The 25,653-nt window shown below is 38.1% G+C and overlaps 1 protein-coding gene across 1 annotated transcript; it reads right to left on the reverse strand.

Annotated features, from left to right (window-relative positions):
• Positions 1 to 10,584: 10,584 nt before the first annotated feature.
• LOC140148474 (monocarboxylate transporter 12-like) lies at positions 10,585 to 24,347 on the reverse strand. The gene is made up of 4 exons (XM_072170452.1): positions 23,968 to 24,347; positions 15,018 to 15,158; positions 13,227 to 14,129; positions 10,585 to 11,929 (listed from the first exon to the last, which is right to left on the reverse strand). The coding sequence occupies exons 1-4, from the start codon at positions 24,176 to 24,178 to the stop codon at positions 11,412 to 11,414; spliced, it is 1,773 nt and encodes a 590-aa protein (XP_072026553.1). The 5' UTR covers positions 24,179 to 24,347; the 3' UTR covers positions 10,585 to 11,411.
• Between the last annotated feature and the right edge of the window lie 1,306 nt (positions 24,348 to 25,653).

The following is a 25,653-nucleotide window of genomic DNA, read 5'->3' on the forward strand; positions in this document are numbered from 1 at the left end:
GTCAGGAAACTTACGCGAACATTTCCCGGATGCAGATCCGAGTGCCGCGTATAGACATTTTTATATGGATTTCATCCTGAGATCGCATTGATGCGCATTAATCTAGATCCCGCTCTCGTGTGGAGCCACCCAAAATAAACAATGATAAAATAAGTGCGTAGGTAACTCCTTTCAATAAGGCTCTAGATATCAATTCGAATGAAGGTCAATAATGTCTTTCCGTTGTTTTGTTTCATTGTTTTTGGCGAGTACCCATCGTCGTTTGTTCTCGAATGCGCCGTTCCGGACGTACATTTGGCAAACCGATTTTTGTTATCAAGTTGCTTGTTCATAGTCAATTTTACCGGATAGGCACGTCCACATGGATGACTTGTTGCTTTTAAGCAACGAGCAAAAACTAATTTGATAAATCCGCCGTGTGAGGCTGTCTTGAGGATTCAGTTTGTCTCCAAATTTATCCCCAAGAAATTTAGGTGATTTCGCGATATCCCCGAATTATCCTCCATTCATAACCTCATTAATAAACGCGATGCGTGCGATCCAATCATATTTTATTATTTGTGAAAACGCGAACGCAAATCGAGGTCATTTATTTATTTATTTATTTATTTATTTGGAAAACGCTTTTATAACAGCGGCACCCACCGTCTTGGTGGTGCATCCATATAAACAAAAGTTAACAAGAATTAAAAGATGATACTGAAAGTATTTACAAAAAGTAACAATACAAACAGAAATACAATTGACCGCAAAATTCGTAATTGTTCCAATGTCGCACACAATTGACTTCTGTGGCTGCCGTATTTGGATTGCGCGCTACCATATTTGCACAGATTCTGATACGCACTTTTGTTATTGGTCGTATTGTTTTAGCCTGATCGATTTTGGGAAAGGGAAGATGTAAAAATTGTTTAATTTTACAAACTTTTGAGGAAAATTTGGTGTTATTTTGTAAAGTTAAAAGATCAAAGTGACGGTTATGAATGAGGTTAATAACTTTGCATCGGTTATATGTCGGGCATTGTGAAAAATCTAAACATTTTGCTTTGGACCTCGGAATATCCCTCGGGGCTGCGCCCCTCGGGATATTCCTCGGTTCCAAAGGCAAAATGTTTAGATTTTTCACAATGCCCTCCAAATAACCGATGCGCAGTTATTAACCTCTAACTAAGTGGTCTAGTCGAGCGAGTGCTATACTGCCGTGCGAACAAGTCATTTTGCGATTCTCGAGTGCCGAGCTTAACCTATGACATGACATAGATATGTCATACTGTCATAGGTTGTAATTCTAAAGCTGATGGCATCAGGCGTCGCAAAAACTCGAGGATTCCAGTCTTCAATGGAGTCGTGTGTGCACGCAGTTGGGATTTAACTTATTTATCGCAATTCTCGAGTACGCTGATTCTCAAGAATTTATGACCGTCTGAACGCGACTACTGAAACCGGATGTTTCCGAAGACAATCTCTCATGCCTGAATTGTCCATTGTACAATGTTGCCTGGACAATGTTGTTGGAGTGTGAAAACTAAAATCTTGTATCATTTCCATATTGAGATCAGTATCAATATAATCAAACTAACAAGAGTTCATTTGCTTGCATTATGACCCTCTTATGATAGTACTTTTTGGTGCAAAGAATATAGCCTATACATAAATGACCAGACTTAAGACTTATAAAACAGAGCCAAATTGCGTGAATGAAAAGGCAACTTTTGATGCAATTGCATGGACAATTTCACATTTTCAGATGTTTTGCGGACCATCAGATCAGAATCGTTAATTTCAAAATTGTGAAAAAAATCAGGTTAGATGGTTTTGTATAGTAAGCATCATATTGTAGCTTTGGATAAAATGTCCATAAAAACGTTTTAAGATGTGGTTGTCCAACTGCTTACTCAGGATAAATATTTTGGTCTTATTTGAGCTCCCTGACATGCCTTGGGACTTCAAAACAAAATAAAGCATGTTTAATATGAGAAGAAAACATCGAAGGGTGCAACAGACACACAAATGTAACTGAAAATTGCCAGATCTCGACTACGTTTGAGGGTAATGTCGTAATTACATCCTATTTCAAGCAATGGATGCATCTTGACGTGGTGATAAACAGATTGTTAATAACCTTGTACTTACAAAATACAAAAACTGTGCATAAGTCTTATTTAATTTTAACTTATGAAACAATTAATATGATTTGAACCAATGCTCACTGATCGAAGTCAACAACCTTATATGAAAAAAAGGTTATACGAAGGCTATTCTGAATATGTATCGGTTTTGTTGTGCAAAAGACATGATACCCATTAGCATTACCCAGTAAAACTGCATCATCTGCATGCATTGTATATTGATGAAATTATTTGAACAAAAATAAAGTAATTTAATCATTTTTAGAAATATTGCTGTAATAGCCCTTTAGCTATTAGGGGGTATGTGGGCACTTATTGGGGTATGTGGCCGCTTATTGGGGTAGGAGCGCTTATAGAAATCATTTTCAGCAATGAATGCTGGGAAGACACTATAGCATATTTGCAGCAATGCATTCTGGGTAGACATTTACAGTGCATTTCAAATTGGGCAATTAGCCAAAAGCTGAATGGAATCTATGAATGAATGACCTTGTTCACCTGCTTGGGCAGCTTGAAACTTGTTGTAGATTGTCTACTGGATTCTTTTTATCCACTTGCTGCTTTGTATCCACGTGGGGTATTTTCCCCATTTGACCTTTGACCTTGACCTCCGATGACCTTGAAACTACCCGGTAAACAGCGCCTGCCCGGTACCCATCTATGGCTGCAATATCGGAACGATGCGTCGAAGCGCGGCGAAACGTATAGCCGGACAGACAGACAGACACACAACGGCTATTATTTTAGTAGTACTAGTGCACCTGCAGCTGTGAGAGCCCTGATGCTGTGAGAGCACTGGTCGACCTCAATTTTGTTTGCGCATATATATTTTCCCCTCGTATCGAGGATTCCACCCACCAAGTTTGAGCCCGATAGGACAAAGTTTGAAATCCATGACCTTTTGACCCCTCCGTAATGACCTTTGACCTCGGTTGACCTCGATTTTATTTCGCGCATTATATTCTCCTCCTATCAAGGATTCCACCCACCAAGTTTGGGCCCGATGGGACAAAGTTTGAAAATTTGACCTTTGACCTTGACCTCCGATGACCTTCAAAACTACCCGGTAAACAGCGCATGCCCGATACCCATCTATGTGTGAAATATCGGAACGATGCGTCAAAGCGCGGTGGAACGCATAGCCGGACAGACAGACACACAGACAACGGCTATTATTTTAGTAGGCCTAGTACTATAGTGCACCTGCAGCTCTGAGAGCCCTGATGCTGTGAGAGCACTGGCATGATAGCGATACTGTATGATGACCTAAGACCTCGGTGTAATTTTTTTCATGCTCCCCTCATACGAAGGATTCCACCTACCAAGTTTAAGCCCAATAGGGCAAAGTTTAAATTTAGCCCCTACATGACCTTTGACCTCAATTTTGTTTCGCGCATATATTCCCCTCGTATCAAGGATTCCACCCACCAAGTTTGAGCCCGATAGGACAAAGTTTGAAATCCATGACCTTTGACCTTTGACCTCGGATGACCTCCATATAATGTTTTTCATGCTCCCCTCATACGAAGGTTTCGACCCACCAAGTTTGAGCCCGATCGGACAAAGTTTGAAATTTGACCCCTCCGTAATGACCTTTGACCTCGGTCGACCTCTATTTTATTTCGCCCCTATATTCCCCTCGTATCAAGGGTCCCACCCACCAAGTTTGGGCCCGATCGGACAAAGTTTGAAATTTTGACCTTTGACCTTGACCTCCGATGACCTTCAAAACTACCCGGTAAACAGTGCCCGCCCGGTACCCATATATGTCTGAAATATCGGAACCATGCGTCGAAGCGCGGCGAAACGCATAGCCGGACAGACACACAGACACACAGACACACAGACATCTAACGGCTATTATTTTAGTAGTACTAGTGCACCTGCAGCTGTGAGAGCCCTGATGCTTTGAGAGCACTCATTATGATAGCGATAAGTACTGTTTGACCCCAGATGACCTATCATGCTCCCCTCATACGAAGGATGCCACCTATCAAGTTTAAGCCCCTACATGAGCTTTGACCTCAATTTTGTTTTGCGCATCTATTCCCCTCGTATCAAGGATTCCACCCACCAAGTTTGAGCCCGATAGGACAAAGTTTGAAATCCATGACCTTTGACCTTTGACCTCGGATGACCTCCATATAATGTTTTTCATGCTCCCCTCATACGAAGGATTCGACCCACCAAGTTTGAGCCCAGCCCGTAATGACCTTTGACCTCGGTTGACCTCGATTTTATTTTGCGCATTATATTCCCCTCCTATCAAGGATTCCACCCACCAAATTTGGGCCCGATCGGACAAAGTTTGAAATTTTGACCTTTGACCTTGACCTCCGATGACCTTCGAAACTACCCGGTAAACAGCGCACGCCCGATACCCATCTATGTGTGAAATATCGGAACGATGCGTCGAAGCGCAGCGGAACGCATAGCCGGACAGACGGACAGATGGACAGACAGACAGACGGACAACTAACGGCTTTTATTTTAGTAGTATAGATAGATAGAAATCTGTAATGACTTCCAAATAGATGTTCGCAACCTTTTGAATCAAAATTAACCTTTCTTTTCAGAACGTTTCCGACGTACCATATCTGTATTCACTTTAACCAACACATCTTAACAACCAAAATTCATATTTTAATCAAACAACTTTTATTTTGAAGCCAAGATTTAAGAGCTACCATGGGTAATTTCAATACTGACACGTAAGATAACAGAGATGTGATGATGGAGGTAGACCTTTTTGAATGACCCTCGTACAATAATGAGACATGTGATTGTTCGCTCTCTGTTAGCGATCGAGTTCAGCTTTTTAATAGGAATGAATTTTTTTTTTGCAGGTTGCCGGTCTGGTCATGACGTATTTCCTGGTGATCTACCAGACTATTTGAAGGTATCTATTGTCTCAAGGACGTTGATGTAGGCCTACTGAATCGTGTTCCATTCGTGATTTTTATTTTCTCGTCGTCTTGACGAGATTAGATCTGAGACTATTGTTTCGGGTAGGGCCTATAGATTCTACAAGTTCATTAACATATCATGCATAAAAGTGATTTTCAGACTGTAAATATATGTATTTGAAAAAATCTTTTAACTTATTAAAGTAAATAAAAGCATGTCTAAATGCAATTGATAATATTATTTCAATTACTGGTGTGTAACGTTTAGACGTTTATTATGTAAACTATGACATGGTCAATATGGTCAATATTTGATAAATAAAACATATGTTATTATGATGTTAAACGCATTCAGTTGATTCTTCTTTGTTGAGCTGGGTAGCAAGAAGAGCAGATGACGTAGGCTCAAGAATGGTCTTCCACAGGGAAGGGTACTTTTCAACATCTACACGAACGACCAACCAAGAAGTGTGAACACTGTTCGATTCATCTATGCTGACGATCTCAGTATTGGAGCTCAAGATCTAGATTTCACAGTTGTGGAAGAACGCCTCTCTAAAGCTCTGGATGAACTCACACCAAACTATGAAGATAACCGCCTGCGAGCCAACCCATCAAAGACACAGGTGTGTGCCTTCCATTTACGCAACCGTGAAGCCAAACGCTATCTTAAGGTCACCTGTCTGGTACAGCACTTGAACACTGTGAACACCCTGTTTATCTTGAAGTTACTTTATAGTGTCTCTCCGAAGCATCATGTTGAGAAGGCAAAGATGAAAGTCAGTACAAGAAACAACATCTAAGTAAGCTCACCGGAACAAGCTGGGGTGCAAGTGCTCGCACTCAACGGCTTCGGCTCTATGCTACTCAATAGCAGAGTATGCATGCCCTGTATGGGAGAGATCGCCTCATGCAAAGAAGGTAGATTCAGCCCAGAATGCTAGCTGTCACCTGATAACAGAATGTCTTCGAGCAACACCAACTATAAACTCTAGCAGGTATAGTGTCACCAGATGTTAGACATAACCTAGCAACGCTAGCGCCAAGCCACTGATGTAAGACATCCCCTGTTTGGACATGTCCCTCCAGAGAGTTGTCTGAAGTCCAGAGATAGCTTCCTCGACAGTGTAACTCCACTTGAAACATCAGCCAACAGTAAAAGAGTGGCAAAATGGGAGGAGAGATCTATCAATCATCCACAAATTTTGAATATTCCTGTTGGCGAAGAACTAACACCTGGTGCAGATGCAAGTTGGGGTGAATGGAAATGCCTCAATAGGTTAAGGTCTGGTGTAGGAAGATGTAAAGTCAACCTCAGCAAATGGGGATATCGAAAGAATACAGATGTAATCTGCGATTATGGAACAGAACCACAAACAATGGATCACCTATATATATTGTGTTGTCCTCAACTGGGGCAAACATGCACAACTGCTGAATTTACAATGAGAATGCTGAAAAATGTGTGCAGCACTGGCATGACTGGCTGAAACACATTTTATCTTGTGTCGTGGATACTCTAAGAAGAAGAAGAAGTTGAACTCGAAATTATACAGATGTTTATCACAAGTAAAGTATGGTATTCAATAAATGGCCTTAAAAGGTTTATATACATTAGTCACAATAAAAGTTAGGTAAACGTAATGTTTATCGAATGCAAATGAAATATGTTTGATTGGATTTTGTGAGTCAAATTCTGGGGGTCACTGAATTATGACTTAATAATAGTGGGTTACACGTCTGTCATTAGATTTTGGTACCAATATTTTCAGAATATAATACTACATTCCAGTTTATACCACCCCGTATACAAAGGTCGATGTGGGTACGTTTTTTTTTCTCAACTGGCCAAAATGTAAATTAGGCCGTCAGTGATTGCATTCAATATATGCTATTATATAGACCCTATGTTCAAAGGGGCTGAAGGATTTAAGGGTTTGTATGAAACCTCATAGGTACTGCGATTGGGGAACGGTCCGTTTAACCAAGTTGGGAATATTTTCTGAAAATGTTGATGCCAAAATCGAACTTTCGCCAAACTTGGGAGTGCAAGCGTGGCCTAACAGTTAAGGTATTTGACTCTTCTGGTACAAGAGGCCCCGATTCCATTCCCGATGGAAGCATATATCAACAATTTATTATCCGCTCTTTCTATTGCTGCATTTGAACTGTGGAGCAGACGTAATGAATGACAAAGACCTCGCAGCCAGTTCCAATCAGGGTAACGCCTGGCTATCGGCACAATCCTACATGGACACCATGGGAGAACAGTGTCCGACATTGAATGATTCATCCAGTTTAAAATAAATATCAGGTTACCATGGTGATGAAACCGGACTATCCTTCTCAGGGCGTAGCCAACCTCACTGCTCTTGGTGGACGAGGTCACGAAAAGTTATTCTAATTATCGTTAATGCGTGTGGTCACAGATCGTTATTGATCGGAGCTTCACGCAACTGGGACGTATAAATTAGACGTATAATTAAAGACGAATAGCGATATGCACAGAGTTTATACGTCACTGATTCAATGATACACTTGCAAGAGACATGTCAGCCATCAAGTAAAGTAAAATCAAATCAAATAATAACTCATACTACAAGTTAATTTAAAGTTCATTTTGTGTTTTATTATGAATGTGTTGACAGGGTTCGAAACAACAATAGAAAATAATTGTATTAACATGAGACAATGTTTCAAAAAATATACAAATATGTGAGTCATGCACGATCTTTATAGGCAATACATGGGACTTGAGCTACTCGACGTTGTAAGTGAAGCTGCGCCTAATTATTATTACAAAATAATCGGCAGTTTCTTTCTATAATCATCTTAAAATTTGTGTGTTCTGACAACGTCAGAAACCAAGTACAACTTATACAGTGGTAACTTATTAATAATGAAAAAATCATATTTGACACCTTCAAAATGTGCAGTTTAGTGCTCAACAAACTGTGGAGATGCTACAAGGGTAAGACTATACTGGAATGAAATTGAAGTAAGGGAGCGATCACTATTTACGCCAGGGAACGGAGGATTTTCATATATTTTCGCACAAAGATTTTGCAGCCCCCCTCATATCGAAGGGAAATTTTCACGCCCCCCCCCCCTTGAATCATCCATTCCTTATATATAATTTTATCTCCCTTCCAGTATTAAGGTCAAAATTTCAATCGCGCCCCCCTAAAATCCTCCGTTCCCCCTGGCGTAAATAGTGATCGCTCCCTAATAATTTGAGGTACAAATCGTACAAGAACATACAATAGGATTTATTTCATGTGAATTCCACAATATGATTCCAACGTATCTATAGTTTAATTAGGCATAATTTTATATACTATACGTGAATTTTGGAAAGAGTACACCTTTAAAAAAACGTGGTCAAAATGCACCGACTAAAAAACGGAGTCAACATTTTGACAACAAATTAATATTAGTCAACATGTTAACCCAATCTTTAGGCGGTGCATTTTTGTTTTGACAGTGACGCTGGGTCAAAGTTAATCACATTGTTTTAAATGTGTACAAAAGACCGAAGTAGTAGTGTCACATGTACTGAATGATAAACCATAACTTTAGGCAAACATTGTTTCCACAGACAACCTTCTTAAATTTGAGCAAATAAAAGCGACATAGAGCCTATGTCAAAAGTGACCTCTTTTCGTATTAATACTGAATATAATAATTCTCTATCTCATTTTTGTTTCTTAAGAGTTATATGCAATTGCACCAATAACCATTTTTTCTCATCAACTCACCCCTAAATTAACAATAAATACATTTACTTCAAATGTAATAAATATTATTCTCATATAATAATAAAATTTGTCGTAAAAATGCCGCATCGTTACCTTTCTCACAAGGTAATAACCAATAAATTGCATATCGGTTATATGGGTTAAGTAAATTTGCACCAACTTCTTGAGCAAAATGTTGGATAAATTTTACCCATACTATTAAAGTGGCAAACTGAGGTTTTGACATTTTAGTGTGGGAATCTCGACCACTTGATATAAATGGTGGTAGGCCTATATACTATAGGTTTCATTATCATTGAGGTATAGGACTTTTTATTTTTTCGGAGAAGAGCAGGCAGGGCAACTACTTGATTATATTTGTACATGTTATTATTACATACCCTGAAAATTTCAGAAAAATAGCATTGGTAATTTTTTAAAAATTCTATTTTTGTTACCAAAATGGAGGTTATGGCGCCCTCAACGGGCATTCTCTCCATAGAACTGCAATCATGTACAGACCAGTTATAGAAAAACGGCCCTAAAATAAAAACGCCAGATTCTTTTTCCCTCAAATTTTGCATATGATGTAGATTTAACATCTGGAATGTAAAGCAAGTGGTGTCGTTGCTGCTCTTCAACACTGATTAATATCCGCCCCATATATACTAACAGTCAGTATGCTCACATTGCAATCTCAGACGCTTTCAGATCTGAGTCTGAACATCGCCCACCTATAATATGGAATGTCATATTGAACACACAGCTCCCCAGCAAACACAAAATATTTTGGTTTTGGTCAAAACGTTTAAATATCATTTAAATTTAGGCTTACAAAGGTCATAAAACATTTTTTAAACGTTTCATATGAAACAACACCGCATATTTATAATGTCAAAAATTAATGTTATTGCAAAATATTTTTTGACAAACAGTTTTGCAAAATATTTTGTCAACACAATAACATTATGTATGTTTTGCCTTAATCTAACAAAATGTTTTCTGAATGTCATTAAAAGTTGTATACCTTTATATAACCCGACATTTAAAAGTTTTCGGTAAAATGTTTTGTGTTTACTGAGTTCAAATGGATTGAGCATAATCATGTTACAGTCAAGATACAATTAAAACAACTTCTGCATGATTAATATAATCATTATAGGATTCTACATTCCAAATTCAATTACAAGTAGGTAATATACCTTATTGTTTAAGTTTAAGACTTTCATTACACACACTCGCTTTATTATATATAATATATTACATGATTTAGTAAAAATAAAAAGTTTGCAAGTATACGACTACAACATTGCAGAATGTGATTGTAGCCCACCGAGTTAAAAGAAGCAACGGGTGTAATTAATGTTATATAACTCATATTAAAAACGTCATGGAAAAAACCCGAAAACCTCACTTTAATCAACTACTCAAAATAATGCTAGAAAATATTTAGATATGTTACATTTCGAATTTGTTGTATGTATATCATATAAATACATAACGACGGCATGTCCAGTCTTATGAAGAATTCGTTTCTTTCCAAGAAAACCTATTTTGACGTTTTTGAACAGAAAAATAAATAATGATAAAAGCATATAACATAATGTTAAATATATACAATGATCATCAACGAGTACATCATCATGTGTCAGAGCGACTGCTGAAGCCTAATGTATTCCGTTCTCGTCGAATGTTTGCAGCATTTAACAATTTTTAAAACGACGCACCATAACTCCCAATTTCTGTTTTGTCCTTATCTTGTCATAGCATGTTGGGTAACATTACAAAACAGCCAACCTGAAGGCACTGATCTCGGGACGCAGGGTCCGAAACTTAGGCCACAATGCACAAATTATAACGACTACGAATTCACTTTCGACTTTTCTTTCACAATTAATGTACAATTAAAATAACTTCACATTGAACATGCAAAAAAGGAACACGTGATCAAATAATATATATTTTTCTCGATTTGGGTAAAACTCACACCCTTAAGATTTTCAGCTATTGCACATGAACTGAACTTAATTGCGCACTTTTGCTTTTTATAATTTACTGTTATAGGCACTATACCATGACTCTGAATAAAGACTTTGCGTTCATCATCTCATCATCACTTTACCATCACCCCACTGGTATCAACCAGTACATATGAATTATTAATTGCAATGACAACCCATTTTACACTTTTCCCGCTGTTTAAAAATCCGAGGAAGGCGCCATAAATGGTAACTCAAAACGGTTTCATTTCACGGAGCTTCAGGGACCGTTCAATATTAACGCCAGGGGGAGTGTGAGTTTTGACGAAAAAAATCACGTCTCTCCCGCCCACCCCCCACGTCCCCGCAAAATTCCATCTAAAACTTAACATTCCACTCATGGTTCACGTAAACAATTCATCCCACTCCCCCCTGGCGTTAATATTGAACGGTCCCTTAAGGAACAAGCTCACCAGTCGATTGAAACCAACACATAATACTACCTAGAAAATTTAAGCATGACGAAAAGCAAACAATCAAGCAGACATACAAAATTGAGAAAAAATGACGGAAGCGTCTACGTAAACCCTGATTTTAAGAAAATCACCCAGAAAACCATAGGATGTTCCTTTATCATCAATATACGAAGTCACATGCGTGCTATACCGGGGTTTCTTTATGGATCCAATGGTAGGCACTGGGTTTGTACACATAGTCCGTTATTGCGTGTCTTGGAATTGGCCCTTTTATCGTTAGACCATTTGCAGCACCATTTAGTTTTGTATATCCATTAGGCGATTTCTTATTAGCAGGCACATATGTATCAAAAACTTCTTTTATACTGGGATCGTCTCGGACTTTTTCAATTTCTTTCAAATCCGTTGGTATAATCTTCGGTTTTACTTTTATTTCTATAAAGTCATCTGAATCTGAGGATTTTTCTGGTTTTACTTTGTCAAAAACGTCATCACTTCCATCCTCACTTCCATTAGAGTCGCTACCCGAGCGTGGAGGAGTAGAACCCCCGGCTGGACTGTCTTCATTACTGAAGTCATAATGTACTTTTTGGCATTTCAGTAGCCATTTTTGTGAAAGGAGAAGAGCGGTGCAAAACAGAAGAGCAACTCCTGATACGTAGAACGAGTATTCGTAACTGCCAGTGAGATCGTAAAAGAAACCTGCATTTAAGACAAAAATGAAACAAAATGCTTAGATTAGTAAGTTTTACGGGATGGTTTATTCTTTGATCAGCTGAATGAGCTGAGCTGATATATATAATTAAAGAACACATTTCGCCCGGGGGGGCATTTCGTTTGTTCGACACTCTACATTAAACAAAAATGAAAGTCCATTCGTAATGTAAACTCCTCAAAAAAGTTTTTCAAGCATCTACATCTCAGATTTTTTGTGACATGTTCATATCGTGTTGCATATCAATGAACAGCTTGTTTATTCAACTTTACAATGACACCACTTTTGAAACAATCAACTTTCCCACGGCTGAGTACACGTCTTGTGAATGTAGTGGGGCCTCGAACAGAGTGTGCATGCCAAATTGACCACTGTGCAACAAGCTTCAATCCCATCTTCACAATCTCAGACCTAATGCAATCCTTCAAGATGACAACGCTCACCCCACCATAATCTATGCCCCCACAGAGCCAGGGTAATCGACGACTACCTACAGAATGGAATGGCCTACCATCAGCCCAGAACTCAACCTGATTAAGCAGCCAATGCAATCACCATGATCACATTGAATGACCTGCGACGAATCCTGGTTGAACATGTTGAAGATATGAAATGCCATCCCACACCAACGTGTGACCAGGTTGGTGAACAGCATGAGGAGGAGGTGCCGGCTGTTGTGGCTGCGTATGGTTTTTCCACCTATTGTTGAGGTTAGTCACTAGTGTTGTTTGAACACAGAATAATAGTCAATTTGGCACATTCTACATGTACTACATGTAGTATTACATGTAGTATGGCCTCAAACAGAATGTGCCAAATTGACTATATTATTCTGTGCTCAAACAACACTAGTGACTAACCTCAACAATGGGTGAAAAAACCATACGCAGCCACAACAGCCGGCACCTCCTCCTCATGCTACATTACCAAGATGTGTACTCAGCCATAAAAAATGTGATTGTTTCAAACGTGGTGTCATTGTAAAGGGGAATAAATAAGCTGTCCATTGATATCCAACACGATATGAACATGTCACAAATAATTTGAGATATAGATACTTGAAAAAACTTTCCAAACTTTTGTTGAGGAACTTATATTCCTTCTCTATCAAATTTGTAACCTTTGACGACGGTGGGTTCTGCGACGGTAAAAAGTAAAATTTAAGCCAATTACCATCCCAGCAAACATAAAACATTTTTAATTATTCAGTTTGTCTTTGAGTGAGTGTGTATGTTTGTCCGTCGTCGTGTTTTCTTACTTACTGCATTGTACATTGATACCTACCTAGGAAATAAACACCGAGGAGACTACCAATCCCTAGGATCAGATGCATAACACCAATGGCGTCAGAAAGCTTTTCAGTTCCTACAAAGTCCTTTGTCACAACAGGATAGAGAGAGTTGAAGACTCCACTGGTCGTTCCGTAAACAACGGAGAACACAATGGATGTTATATAATCACTGGCAAACACACTTAAAATACTGGCAACGCCGCAGATGGCGTATGCAATGGCGTCGAGATGAGCGGCGCTGATCCAACCATGATCCACCAGCATTCCGTGTGTACATCTGGCGACAAGGCTGCAGATACCCATGGCAGACATTAAGAAGGATGCTTCAATTTTTGAGATCCCTACTGCAACAGCACGTGGGACCAAATAGAATGTTGCCGATGTATACCCGATGGCGTAGCAGAAAGATAACACACACATCATAAGAAAACGGGGATTGTCTTTCATGAGGGGGAGTTGGAAGAAGTCCGTTATTGTTGTACAAGTTCTTCCCACTGATTTCTTTGTTTTCTTTACACCTGGTAGACTACTGATAGATTTTCTTGAAGTTACACTTGGTAAACGAGCTTTACTTTCTCTTCTGATTGAAGCTCGTCTTTCCCTTTCTTCAAATTTAAAACTTTCAATAGTACTTCGTCTTCTGAGCACAGTATATTCATATTTGGGTTTTCTGTAGAGAGCACCAGATACACAGATATTGCCCAGGTAAGCTGCAGTGATAAGAGTTGTTCCTTGCCATCCATAGTTATCAATTAGTAATTGGAACATCGGGGGTAAGGTTATGATGCCGATAGCTACACCAGCATGTGCGATTCCGTTTACCCGTGCAAGTTTCTTGTCAAAATGATATGCTAATACGACCATTGTTGGTTGAACAGCCAAACCAACTCCAATACCTGTATCAAATAAGAAAACAGATATTTATAATTATTGCCATTTAAAAATACACCGGGAAAAATACTAATAAATCTAACAGAATAATATGTTAATGCCACCAATTCCCACTGAGTGCATTTTTCGCATTCAACCAAGGCAGTAGAAATGGGACATACTACTGTGGTGTTGTACTCCGGTTTCGCAGACGGTAGAGAATAGCCACATGCATTAACAATGTACCTATTTTCTAGCACTTCGAATGGCATGCCTCCTAAGAATGTTTGTTCTTTAAATCATTATCAAACTGTTTAAAGAATGGTGAAGGAAAGGGTCTTGCATACACTTGGTGTTTCTGTGGTCTTTCCCATTATAATGAAATATTAATGAAAATGTTGTGAAGCTTTTGTAGAGAATAGTAATAAGGGGTTCTAGTTTAACCAATTTTAGAATGTGGGAGTCGAAATAGGTCACGTTTGAAGGAAAATAATTAGAAATTTCTTGCATAGGTCATTGTAAGTTAACGACCAACTAAAAATATTGTGTTGTCAATGTCATTTACTAGAATACATTGCTACCATTTTATAAGCTGAATTGATACTCTATCGCTCAGCGAAGAGTGATTAGTTTTAAACCAGTGAGATATATTGCGTTGCGAAAAGCGGGACGTTATTGGTCAAAAATTGCTTCGTCGCTCAGCGACGGACTGTAATGAGCTTAGAGTGTGCTTTAAAGTTTAAACTTAGGGAGTGCAACAACCTTTTTGCAAAAACCTAAACAATACTCCTAAAATGACCTAAGGCACCATGCTTCAGAGGCGTGCTCTGTTTCCCGTTTACTGGTAAAATGACGAGTTTGGAACGTCTGTTGTACTTTTAAGATTTACTTTCAAAAACTGTCTACCCACCCACCTTCTATTGTCATTGTTACGTATAGATGCCACATTTCCGTTGCGAATGAGGAGAGAACCATTGCGATTATCATCACTATTCCTCCTAAGAACACGATCTTTCGGCAGCCGAATCGAATTGTGAGAGCACCCACGAATGGACCTGAAGAAGAGAAAAGAGAAAACCAAAATGTAGTCGAATTGATAATTGTGATAGTGCATGTCACATTATAGTAAAGTATTATAGCCTATTAAACATTACAAATAAGTATAAAATGATGAAGGCCTATGTTAACATCAGAGGCGTAGGCCTACCGACCGGGGTGGGGTGGGTGTTGGGCGGGTGTGTGTGTGGCGGGGTGTGTGTGTTGGGGGGGGGCGAAATAACTGGACAAAATTGACTATATAATTTGCGATGTGCACCTCCCATTTGTTCGGTTGGTTTTAGATCAATACCGGGAATCCAATTGACCCCAATATTGTCCCCCCAGTTTACCATATGATTGATTGATTGATTGATTGATTGATTGATTGATTGATTGATTGATTGATTGAGTCCGTCAGTCAGTGAACCAATCAGTCAGTCAGTCATATCATTTATTTTCTAGATGTTTACACTTTAACAATTCATATACATGTACAGCCTGTCTCAAAAAAATTTGTGCAAGTAAAAAGTGCCCTCTTTGGCAATTAGAAAATACTGTTGTGACATGATGCTTACATCAACGTCAAGGACTTAGCTTGCAAATGCCGTTTGTTCTGTTCAATTTGCTTGTTTTAATCTGGAGATATGTTTAGTTAACGACGAAAGGGTAAAATCACATTTGTGCCACTTTTAATAGGGCTGTAGGTCTGTTTAAAATTAAAATCATGTCAACGAAATGTTGCATATCGTATTCGTTTGAAATTTTACTGAGCAATATTGCAATATTGTTACATAATTATTTCTAATCCTTTAATGAATGTTCTTTTATTAACTGTACTCTACAGGTATTTGGATACAATCATGATAACATTCTAAAAAATGGCACAAAAGGGTTTTCATACATTTGTATTCAGTGAAGCAGATCTCTCTGGATTGCCGAAACCAAAATGAATGAAACAAACGGTATTTGAAAGCTAGGACTGCTCCCTTGACGTTGATGTAAGCATCATCATGTCACAACAGTATTTTCTAATTGCCAAAGATGGCGCTTTCCACTTGCACAATTTTTTTTGAGACAGGCTGTAGAAGGAATAAAATGGCGAATCGAACGTTTCATCCATGTAGGCCTGAAATCTTCCATTTGCTTGCTCATATTTGAAAGTGCATTGTCGGATGAATATGCTTCTTGTTCTATACAAGCATATCGGTGGTACTTCCGTCGGACCCATTAATTCCTAGTACATGATGATTAATCATGTTAATCATGTAGGCAATCATGTAGGCAATCGGGTCAATGTTTTTTTGAGTGAGTAAAATTTTGCATCAGCTACTTTGTACTTTCTTGACCTTTTCAATGCTCCAAACACCTGTCTTAGAAAGATTCGTTTCGAATTATTTCTGAAGTTCTTCGATTCCTGGATCTTTGGATACAGTCACAATTTTTCTTGTTTCCATTCCAAACCCAGGCGGCGGGTCGTGTACTAAAAACTAAAGCGGTTGTTGCACCACAAAGCCGAACACTACTAGCTACTACTACTAGACTTAATAGGAGTAGACCCCCTAGACCCCATCAGAGACCCCATGCACCCCGGGACCCACCCCGTTTTTTACCGTTATAACTTATATAGACTGGTTTCTCTTTCATTTGACAGACACCACCCAGGGGTCACACTTTTTTGTTGTATTTTTGTTTTCGCACAGATCCGGGAACTGTGGTTTTCGAGATATAACCAAAATATTAATGTTGGTTTTTTTTTTTAAGGGGTGTCACCCCGAGTATTTACTAGGGGTGACACTCTTTACTATTTTCCATTTCATTTGATGTCACCACTATGTTTAATTTTCGAGATATTTAATTTGAAAAAAATACACCATATGAATATTATTTTATATTTTTATCATATTCTTTACTTTTTATACTCTTTCATTTGGCACCGGGGGGGTATATACCTTCATGGCATTTCGAGATAGCTTATGTTCATTTGAGACCAAAAGGCGGGAGATGGGGTAAGTAAGTAAAGCAAGTAAGTGACATTCGCTCTAAATAGCTGGCCCTGTGCCGGAGCCCTGTGGGTCCAGCAAAATGTTGGTTTTTACGCGCTCATATTCAACAAGTTTCATTACGGTTTTTGACTCAATTCATTTGAGTGTTTCTGTGAATGATCGGTTTGTTGTAACGAAATTATCAAAGTTTTATTCTGTAAAATGTTTAGGAATCCAAAAGCAATATTCAATGTTCTATACTTCGCCCAAATATGGCCTGTCAATCATTTATAATCATTAATTGAAAATAGCAGGAATAACCTTATCTAATAATTCGGATTAATTCCAAAACGTGATATAAAGCTATTCAGGCTAATTAAATATTGGCTATACATGTATCATGAACACATTTCATGTTGTGAACATTTATATTTCGTTTTTCTCAAATAGTTGTTGATCATGAATTGTCATTTTAGGCCTATTGCAAAATAAACCTGAACAGCAATGAATTGCGCAATGCAAACTATAAAGGGGAACCTATAGCCCACTAAACTGTCGCAAGTGTTCAAGTAATGAACTAAACTAAGTAAACACATATGGATACTTGAATGCTATCTTATCTATTGTTTGTTACCTTTGCATTATCATTTTAACAAATCATGTCATTCGGCTTGTTTTGTTCACGAGTGAATTTGATATACGCGCTTTTTAAATTCCGGATTCAAGAAAAGAACAGGACTAAATGTATGAGTTTAAAATAAATTATTTTACTAGTATTCCTATCTGTTATGCTAGATAAAACAACAACTTTTATTTTGACCTAACAAAATAAATTTAATTTGCCGTCAATTTATATAAAAAGAGGGCCATTAATAATTTGCATTTTTATGGTATTTTTGTATGTTATATAATAATCAGCCCTAAAAACCTAACAGCATAGTTGTTTATGCATTCTGAGTCGTCATCATTATCATCAGCATCATCATCGTCGTCATCGTCATCATCATCATCATCATCATCATCATCATCATCATCATCATCATCGCCGTCGTCATCATCATCATCATTTTTATCATCGACGTAATCGTTGTGTACAATTCCGTCTGTAAAAAAAAAATGTTCAGGGTTTTTGTTTGACATCGCAAACTCTCAATTATTCCAAAGGCTTATTCCAAAATACGCATAGCGCTCGCAATTTCAAATGTCCATTACACAATGGGATTTTGGGTAATAGGAACTATTGCAAATCACAAATCACGATAGGACCATGTACATACATCCTCTTCCAAACATAAACAATGCCATAAATAATAACAACAACAACAATAACGACGACTATGCTCTATAACTCCACGAGGGTGAATTGACATGAAACTGATGGTACGATTATACGCCCGGGTTTATACGGCGTACCACAAGGATCGGCGGTTGGACCTTCAAAATTCACAAAGCACATGCAGTGCCCCGCTATAGAAGATATGATTTCTTGCCATGACATCAACATGATCAATGTGATCACGGATGACACACATTTGTGCTGTTCATTTTGTAGCTCTTCTATAAGCCTAGATTCGTGAAACAAGGCCCTATTTTACAAAAAAAAAATCAATATTACTATTAGGCGCTTTGTGTCAGGAGGGGTGCTGCAATAATTATGATAAACCTGATATTACCAGAGTTTAACGATTAGAAACTCTTCCGGCTTGCCAAGGTTCCCTGCATACCAAGATGCAAGTTGAATATTCAAAGTGGCTTCAACACGTTTAATGATATACCAAAACGAGACTCTTTTCTTTCACTGAAATTTAAAATTACCGCGCTTTTTGTTTGTTTCAAAATATCGGGTGACATGATGCAATTCCTTGATAAAGGCAAGGTTGTGTGCCTGATAACACACCTCTGTAATTCAAAGTTCAATTGCTAGATAACGATTATCAAAATGATGCATCAGTTTACGCCGAGTGTTGCAAACTTTTTAAGGTATATGATATAACACATGAAATCTCATTCAAATCTGTTGACCTCACCAGCGATTAAATAAATTAATAAATGAAATAAATAAATAATGACGTTTGATGACATTTTATTTACGCAAAGCGTTGTGACCACGTGCAGGTGTGCACTTTAAGACCTGTGTACCGTGTATGAACAATCATCGGTACCAGAGCACGGAATGATTTTGTTTGTTAGTACATACCGTGCACCACCCGTACCCGAGACCCGTACCCGAGACCCGTACCCGAGACCCGCACCCGGGACCCGCACCCGCGTACCATAATCCTATAATGCTTATTGCTCCATAAAATCCCTTATCCCTAATATAACCCTAATACAATATCGTAATGCTATAACCTTAATCCCATATAAACGCTAATCCTAACCATGATCTAATCCAATCCTAACACCACATTTTGATCAACATTAGTACTTTTATGCCAATAATGATATAAAACTTGTACAAATCATCATGTAATTCTTCGAAAGTTTCATCTTGTGTCCCGCACTATTGCACTTTCTTTTGTCGCGGTCTGCCACTTGGTCAGTGATCAGGTATAGATAGACTGGCAAAATGTCCATGGTAACCAGCAACAACAACAACAACAACAACAACAACAACAACAAAGAAAGAAAGGGGGGGGAGGGTAGAGTTCCCCTTAAAATATTTTCGAGTGAAATCAAGACGGAACGAATGGAATTTTAAATCAAATCAGCCCCTTTTCATGTTTTGCACCACCAACCGGGTGGAATAGATGAATGAATGAGTGAATGAATGAATGAAAAATAACTAAAGTAGGATGTCATTTTCTTCGAAGTTCCCATATTTTGTAACATAAAATAGGAGATCATAACACCCGGGGGCACCATTCAATATGAAATGGATATAGGTGTAGTCGCACTAAGGGGCATTCGGTGAGAGCAAAATGTAAAAATATGGGGTCATTGGGTGAGAGCATGATTTTTGGCATTCGGTGAGAGCAAAATGTAAAAATATGGGGTCATTGGGTGAGAACATGACTTTTTTAATTGAAATTTTGGGTGAGAGCCGAAACAGCGCCATAAAAACCTCGAAAATCGAATTTCTAGTTCGAAATGGCTTTAAATTTCATTGTTTTTTTCAAAATAAGTAACAAAATCAGTGATAAATGAAAGTTGCTGTTCAAATTGAACTTCTAAGGGTCTTTGGGTGACAGGTCAAATGGAAAAATAGGGGGTCTTCGGGTGACAGAGCCCCGGACAGAGCATGTGTTCGTAAAAAAATATGGGGTCTTTGGGTGACAGCGATGTTGAAAAAGGGGGTCTTAACAGCCCTATTATACATACGCGTCACCTCCAAAGTTGGAGTGCCCCCCCGGGCATAACACACTTGCATTGATAGGTGTATTGTCGGATGACTAGCTGCAATAAGTAGGACTGAATCTTGGGCTAAATTTTTGCGACGTTTCTTTAACACCCAATCAAAACAATTTCACATACAGAAATGAAAATACTTAAATTTTGCAATAAATGAATATACGAGTATAATACTCACTGTGACAAACAAAATCTGAATAAAAATGGGCAATGACCCGCACAGAGTTAAAAGCAATTTGTATACAATGGCACCAACGCTCTGAGACCTTATGAATAATTCATGCAGTAAATGGAGTATTAAAATTAACAGCATTATCTCCGCTGTTTAGTGGATGAACCCAGTATAGTATAATGTTGCTAGGGCAGAAACTGGTGAGACTCACATTGTATTGCATACGTACATTGTGGAATCTCTACGATTTTATCACAATAATGCTACATACAATTCATAGACAGATACAATACAGTTTATCATTCATTGCATACTAGTATGTATAATTTATGTGAATTAGATGGTTTTCAGGATTGCACTTTATTGTGAATAAATCCAGGACGATTCCCCGATAAAGGAAGGAAGGAAAGAGGAAGGAAGAAAAAGAAAAGAAAGAAAGGAACAAAAACGAAAGAACAAGAGAGAGAAGGGGAGAGACAGGAAAGAGGAAAGAGAGGGGGATAAAGAATGAAAGATAAAAGAGTTAAAAAGAAAGAAGCAAAAAGAGATAAACAAGGAGAGAAAGAAAGAAAGGAAGGAAGGAGGAAAAGGAAAGAAGAAAAGAAAAGGCTATGTTACTAGGGTTTAACTCACATACAATTACAACTTTGAGTTCCGAACTACAAAAGTTCCTAACTATAAAATTCCAAACATTTTGCTTGGATACAACTTTTATAGTAGGTCACATGATCTTGTTGTTGTCACGTGCTTGTACTTGAACTTCCACCCGCCAATAGCCTAAGGCAAAAGCATAAGCACATTACTTCATGTTGATCTCAAGTTACACAACATTAATAAGGCCATGGTTTGATGTAAAGGACCTTTTTCTACCCTCTAAATTAAATGTGTTGGGACTGACTGTCCCACGTACGTTTGAGGAAAGGTGTCTGAAAATATGTCTGAATATGTATTCATTTCGTTGCACTTCAATTTAAAAAAAAAAATGTGGCACACAAAATGAAGATACATTAAAACATCAGTTTTGTAATATTTTAATCAATCGAAATATTGCCATGTATATATGATATTTTGTCACTAGTAATATTATGTAAATGGGTATTTGAAAGATATAGTCTATTATTTTAATAGTTAATCCTGATAATAAAATTGCAGAAGAAAGTTTATCTTCTAGTCAGTTCTAAAATTGCACATGAATATTGCGCAAGTAAACGTTTCTTGCTCAAGAATCGAGCGCGCATACGACCTTGGTGTTAACTTTGAAAGGATTCGAGTTTCTTTTGTCCTTTTTTACTTTGCTAACTCTTTCTGGTTCAGCGAATTTTGTTTTGATCATCATGCGATGTGGAAATCGCTCAAAATGTTTTGCTACCAGTGGGTTGTTAATGTATGGCCTGACGGAATATATCACTTCATTGTTATATATATTTTGACAGGTAAACAAGGCGAAACAAAAGTTTATTTCCAGGATCTGCGATGATCACGTAGAGCAAAAAACATCCAGGCAGCAGGCACTATTAATTAAACGAACTAAGAAATTGATTAATTAGTGCTGAAAAGCAGAAACAGGTACCACAACATCCTTAATAAAAAATATCATCATGAATGGACGTTTCTTACCCCCCTAAACTGATTAGGGGCCATGATTTTATTCATACCCTCCATATACATTCGTAAATGACGGGTTCTAGGATTAAAGATTTGAACTAAATTGATTATCTTCATAAAGCCTAGAACCAAGAAAGGTTCTTTATTATTTGGACATGCCTTAAGGTTCCTCTATACAAAGTCTCAGAGATGTCATGGACCTAATTTGTGCCGGGATTTGTGCCAGTGTGGGATCTTACACACTTGCTGAAATGACTCTGTATAAATGTATATAAGTTGGTTTATATCAATATGTTTTCAACTATTTAATGATATAAATAAACTTTATAGAGATAACATTGTGTTAGAAAATGGACTTTAAACTTGAGAGCCGATACATATGGTAAACACACGGTGAATGAACTTAAGTAAAATGGGGACAGGGAAGTGTCATCCTTTCATTGCTATTTTTTTTTAAAATCCACGTTTTGCTTCTTTAAATATGCCTGACTTAGTTTTGTAACGTGAGATTTATAATTTATAGCCTACGTCTAACAATACACGCTTAATTCCAAGCGAGTTTCTTTGCATCGATTATCTTTTTCAGTACAAAGTGGAACAAAATCCATTATCTTTGATGCAAACAAAATTATTTGTCGAGCCTAGGAACAGCCCTGTGACACACCTCCTCCGAACCACCAATCAACGACAAGCGTACTTTTTGATGTCAGTCATGCATATTCATTAAGTGTTTTGATCGCGCGTTCTCTTGTTGCATAATTAATGCTTGGATTACTGATTGGGTTCAGGTTTATAGGTTGCAGAATGCAGATGGGTCGAACGTTGAGTGATGTATGTTTTGTCATCTGTCGAGTAGGTATACCATATGTGTGAAACATGATTGTTCCTATCTCCTATTTATAATGATGAAAACCTCTTTAGATATGTTTAGATGTGATACAACCATCTGCACAAACATGCTCAAAAGTATGAAATCGCGTGAAGAAAACATTGTCATTTTACACATGTCTAAATTAAAGATGGGTTAAAACAAAAGAACAATCATTTTTCCCCAACAAAACAATGGTTTAACACCCGTAGCAATTTATTAATAGGCCTAAAAAACACTCGGAGACAATTAATAACACAAAGTGGTCAGAAATAGTAATACGTCTCAATTCAGGAAGGATGTCGAGACCTATTCACTCAGTTTGTTCCAAAGTCAGGAAAACGCTCTACATTGTCATGATGGTAGAAGGTGGTGCAATTGACCTATATGATCAGCTGATGATAGTTGTTGCAATAACAAACAATCGCTATTTCGAAAGTCAGTCATAATTTCAACCAACCATAACAAATCGGATGGTATAGTCGCGCTGGTTTAATAAATTCAATAATGTCATTTTTCACTTAAGATATTGGGTAATCCATGCAATCATTAAATTGCAAGCGATGTTGCAAGTCAATACATGTATTGATGGAAATAAAAAGTGCATCAACCATTCTACATAAATTTGTTTTACAAATATCTTGGCAATCTGTGCATATTTGTGATAAATCATTAAGTGAATAAAACAACACATAATCTGTAAATCCACATACAAGCACCCCCACATCTCCACCCCCCACACACACATGCACAAAGAAACTGACAAATTAGCTTAAATCGGAGAGACTGAAAATGGAGACTGAGAGGAAGACATGAAAGTGAATAAATTAATGATATATTTGGCTTACCTGATACAAACCATGCCATTGTCAATGCAGATCCAGCCCATGCTACAGATGCAGCAGATGCATGGAAGAAACTTTGCCATTCCACAAAGAAAACACCCATAGATGCTACAAAACCTTCTGTTAACATTCGCACCAAAAACGATCCCAAAAGCACCATCCATGCCCAGCCACCATCAGTGGGACGAGTTGGCAATACACTTGGCTCCGGCATATTTTTGAAGTAGTAGGCCTATTACTACGTTTTGCAAGAAAAAAAGATACCCCTAACCCTACATAGGGGTTTTAAGGGGATCGGGCGACTGGTATATCTCTTACTGCTGTTTCAACGATACTGAAAAATAGTGACATATTCTCCCAATCAGCTGGTCCCGATCAGCTGTTTGTGTAGTGATTACGAAATCCTGCTGTCACTTTGCTGATATCCGTAGGTTGTTTATATATGTATAGTGTAAGGACAATTAACCACGGAGCAAGCTACAGGACGTGAACATGGTGACAAAGGCTCTTGGCATACGCCTCACAATAAACACGTAAATCGCACCACTAAGTAGAAAGTGCGTGAAATGTACAAAATGATGGCTTTTGGTCGTGGGGTTGAGGGTATTAAATGTCCGTTTGGTCCCGCCTCCCTTTCAAGCTTCAGTTGACAGGCAGAAAAACACCCATTGTGTGTTAAGTTGATAGGTTTGTTCCATGTATGGTTTCTGTTTGTATGCATGTGCGTGTATGTACCAGCTTCTTGCACAATAATACTGAAAACGTAAATTTTAGTTGATATGAACTGAAACCTTAGCTGAAACCTATAAACTGAGTAAACCCAAGGGCAAGGTACACCACCTTGACGCGGGGAAACGAGTAAAATACAGACTAGACAGTGCGGGGGGGAGGAGGTACAAAACAGAAAATGTAGGTCGACAGAAACAATTCAGTTAAAGTCATAATGTACGATCTTTTTTCAGAATTTACCTTTATTTTTTTCAAAACCGATTTTTTGGCATATTTGTAATATTTACACATGTTCTAACTTAAATCTATGAGCAAACTGTCAAATTCGTCCTATTTGTAGTAAAACGGGACGATTTTCTGTTGGTCCGACATAAAGTCATAATTTTTTAGATTATGACTTTATGTCGGCCACGATCGTAAAACCGTAGTCTCCTACAAAACTAGCTTGGTTACGCTCCCTCCACATGTGGAGGGCGCGTAACCAAACTGGCCGCGTAGGAGACTAACTCTGAGGCCGCACTCGCTGTCCTAATCCAAACAGTGCGAGATGTTTCGAGTGATAGAGGTGAAGTTTATGATGTTGTTTCTTTGCAAATTCCCAATGTTTTTCGCGTCCAAATGTATTGGGAACTTTCATAATGATTGCATATTATCATTTTAGAAGAAAAAAAGAAAAATCTAAAAATTTAAAAAGATCGTACATTAAGGCTTTAAGTGCTGGACCTGAAAAAAAAACCTGTTAATTTTTGGCCATAGTCTGTATTTTACTCTGTTTCCCCATGCACGTCAAGTTGGTGTATACCTTGCTCTTTTTCTTTCCAGTTGTCAAGGTATCCTCTTGTATCATCCTTGATGTGTTTTGTGTCCTCGTTCCACTTTCTAAATTAACCAGAATATTAGTGAACTCGGGAATAGCTGTATTAAGGGGGGGGCTCACGGGCTCACGGCTATTTCCACATT

The sequence above is a fragment of the Amphiura filiformis genome, chromosome 3, assembly GCF_039555335.1.
Source record: "Amphiura filiformis chromosome 3, Afil_fr2py, whole genome shotgun sequence".
Lineage (NCBI taxonomy): Eukaryota > Metazoa > Echinodermata > Ophiuroidea > Amphilepidida > Amphiuridae > Amphiura > Amphiura filiformis.

What these genes read in the sequence shown, in the direction of transcription:
- LOC140148474 (XM_072170452.1), bottom strand. Translation starts at nt 24,178, where the DNA reads ATGCCGGAGCCAAGTGTATTGCCAACTCGTCCCACTGATGGTGGCTGG. An exon ending in CGTAACAATGACAATAGAAG is followed by an intron (nt 14,130 to 15,017) that starts GTGGGTGGGTAG and finishes TATTTGATACAG; the next exon opens with GTATTGGAGTTGGTTTGGCT. An exon ending in CCTCGGTGTTTATTTCCTAG is followed by an intron (nt 11,930 to 13,226) that starts GTAGGTATCAAT and finishes TCTTAAATGCAG; the next exon opens with GTTTCTTTTACGATCTCACT.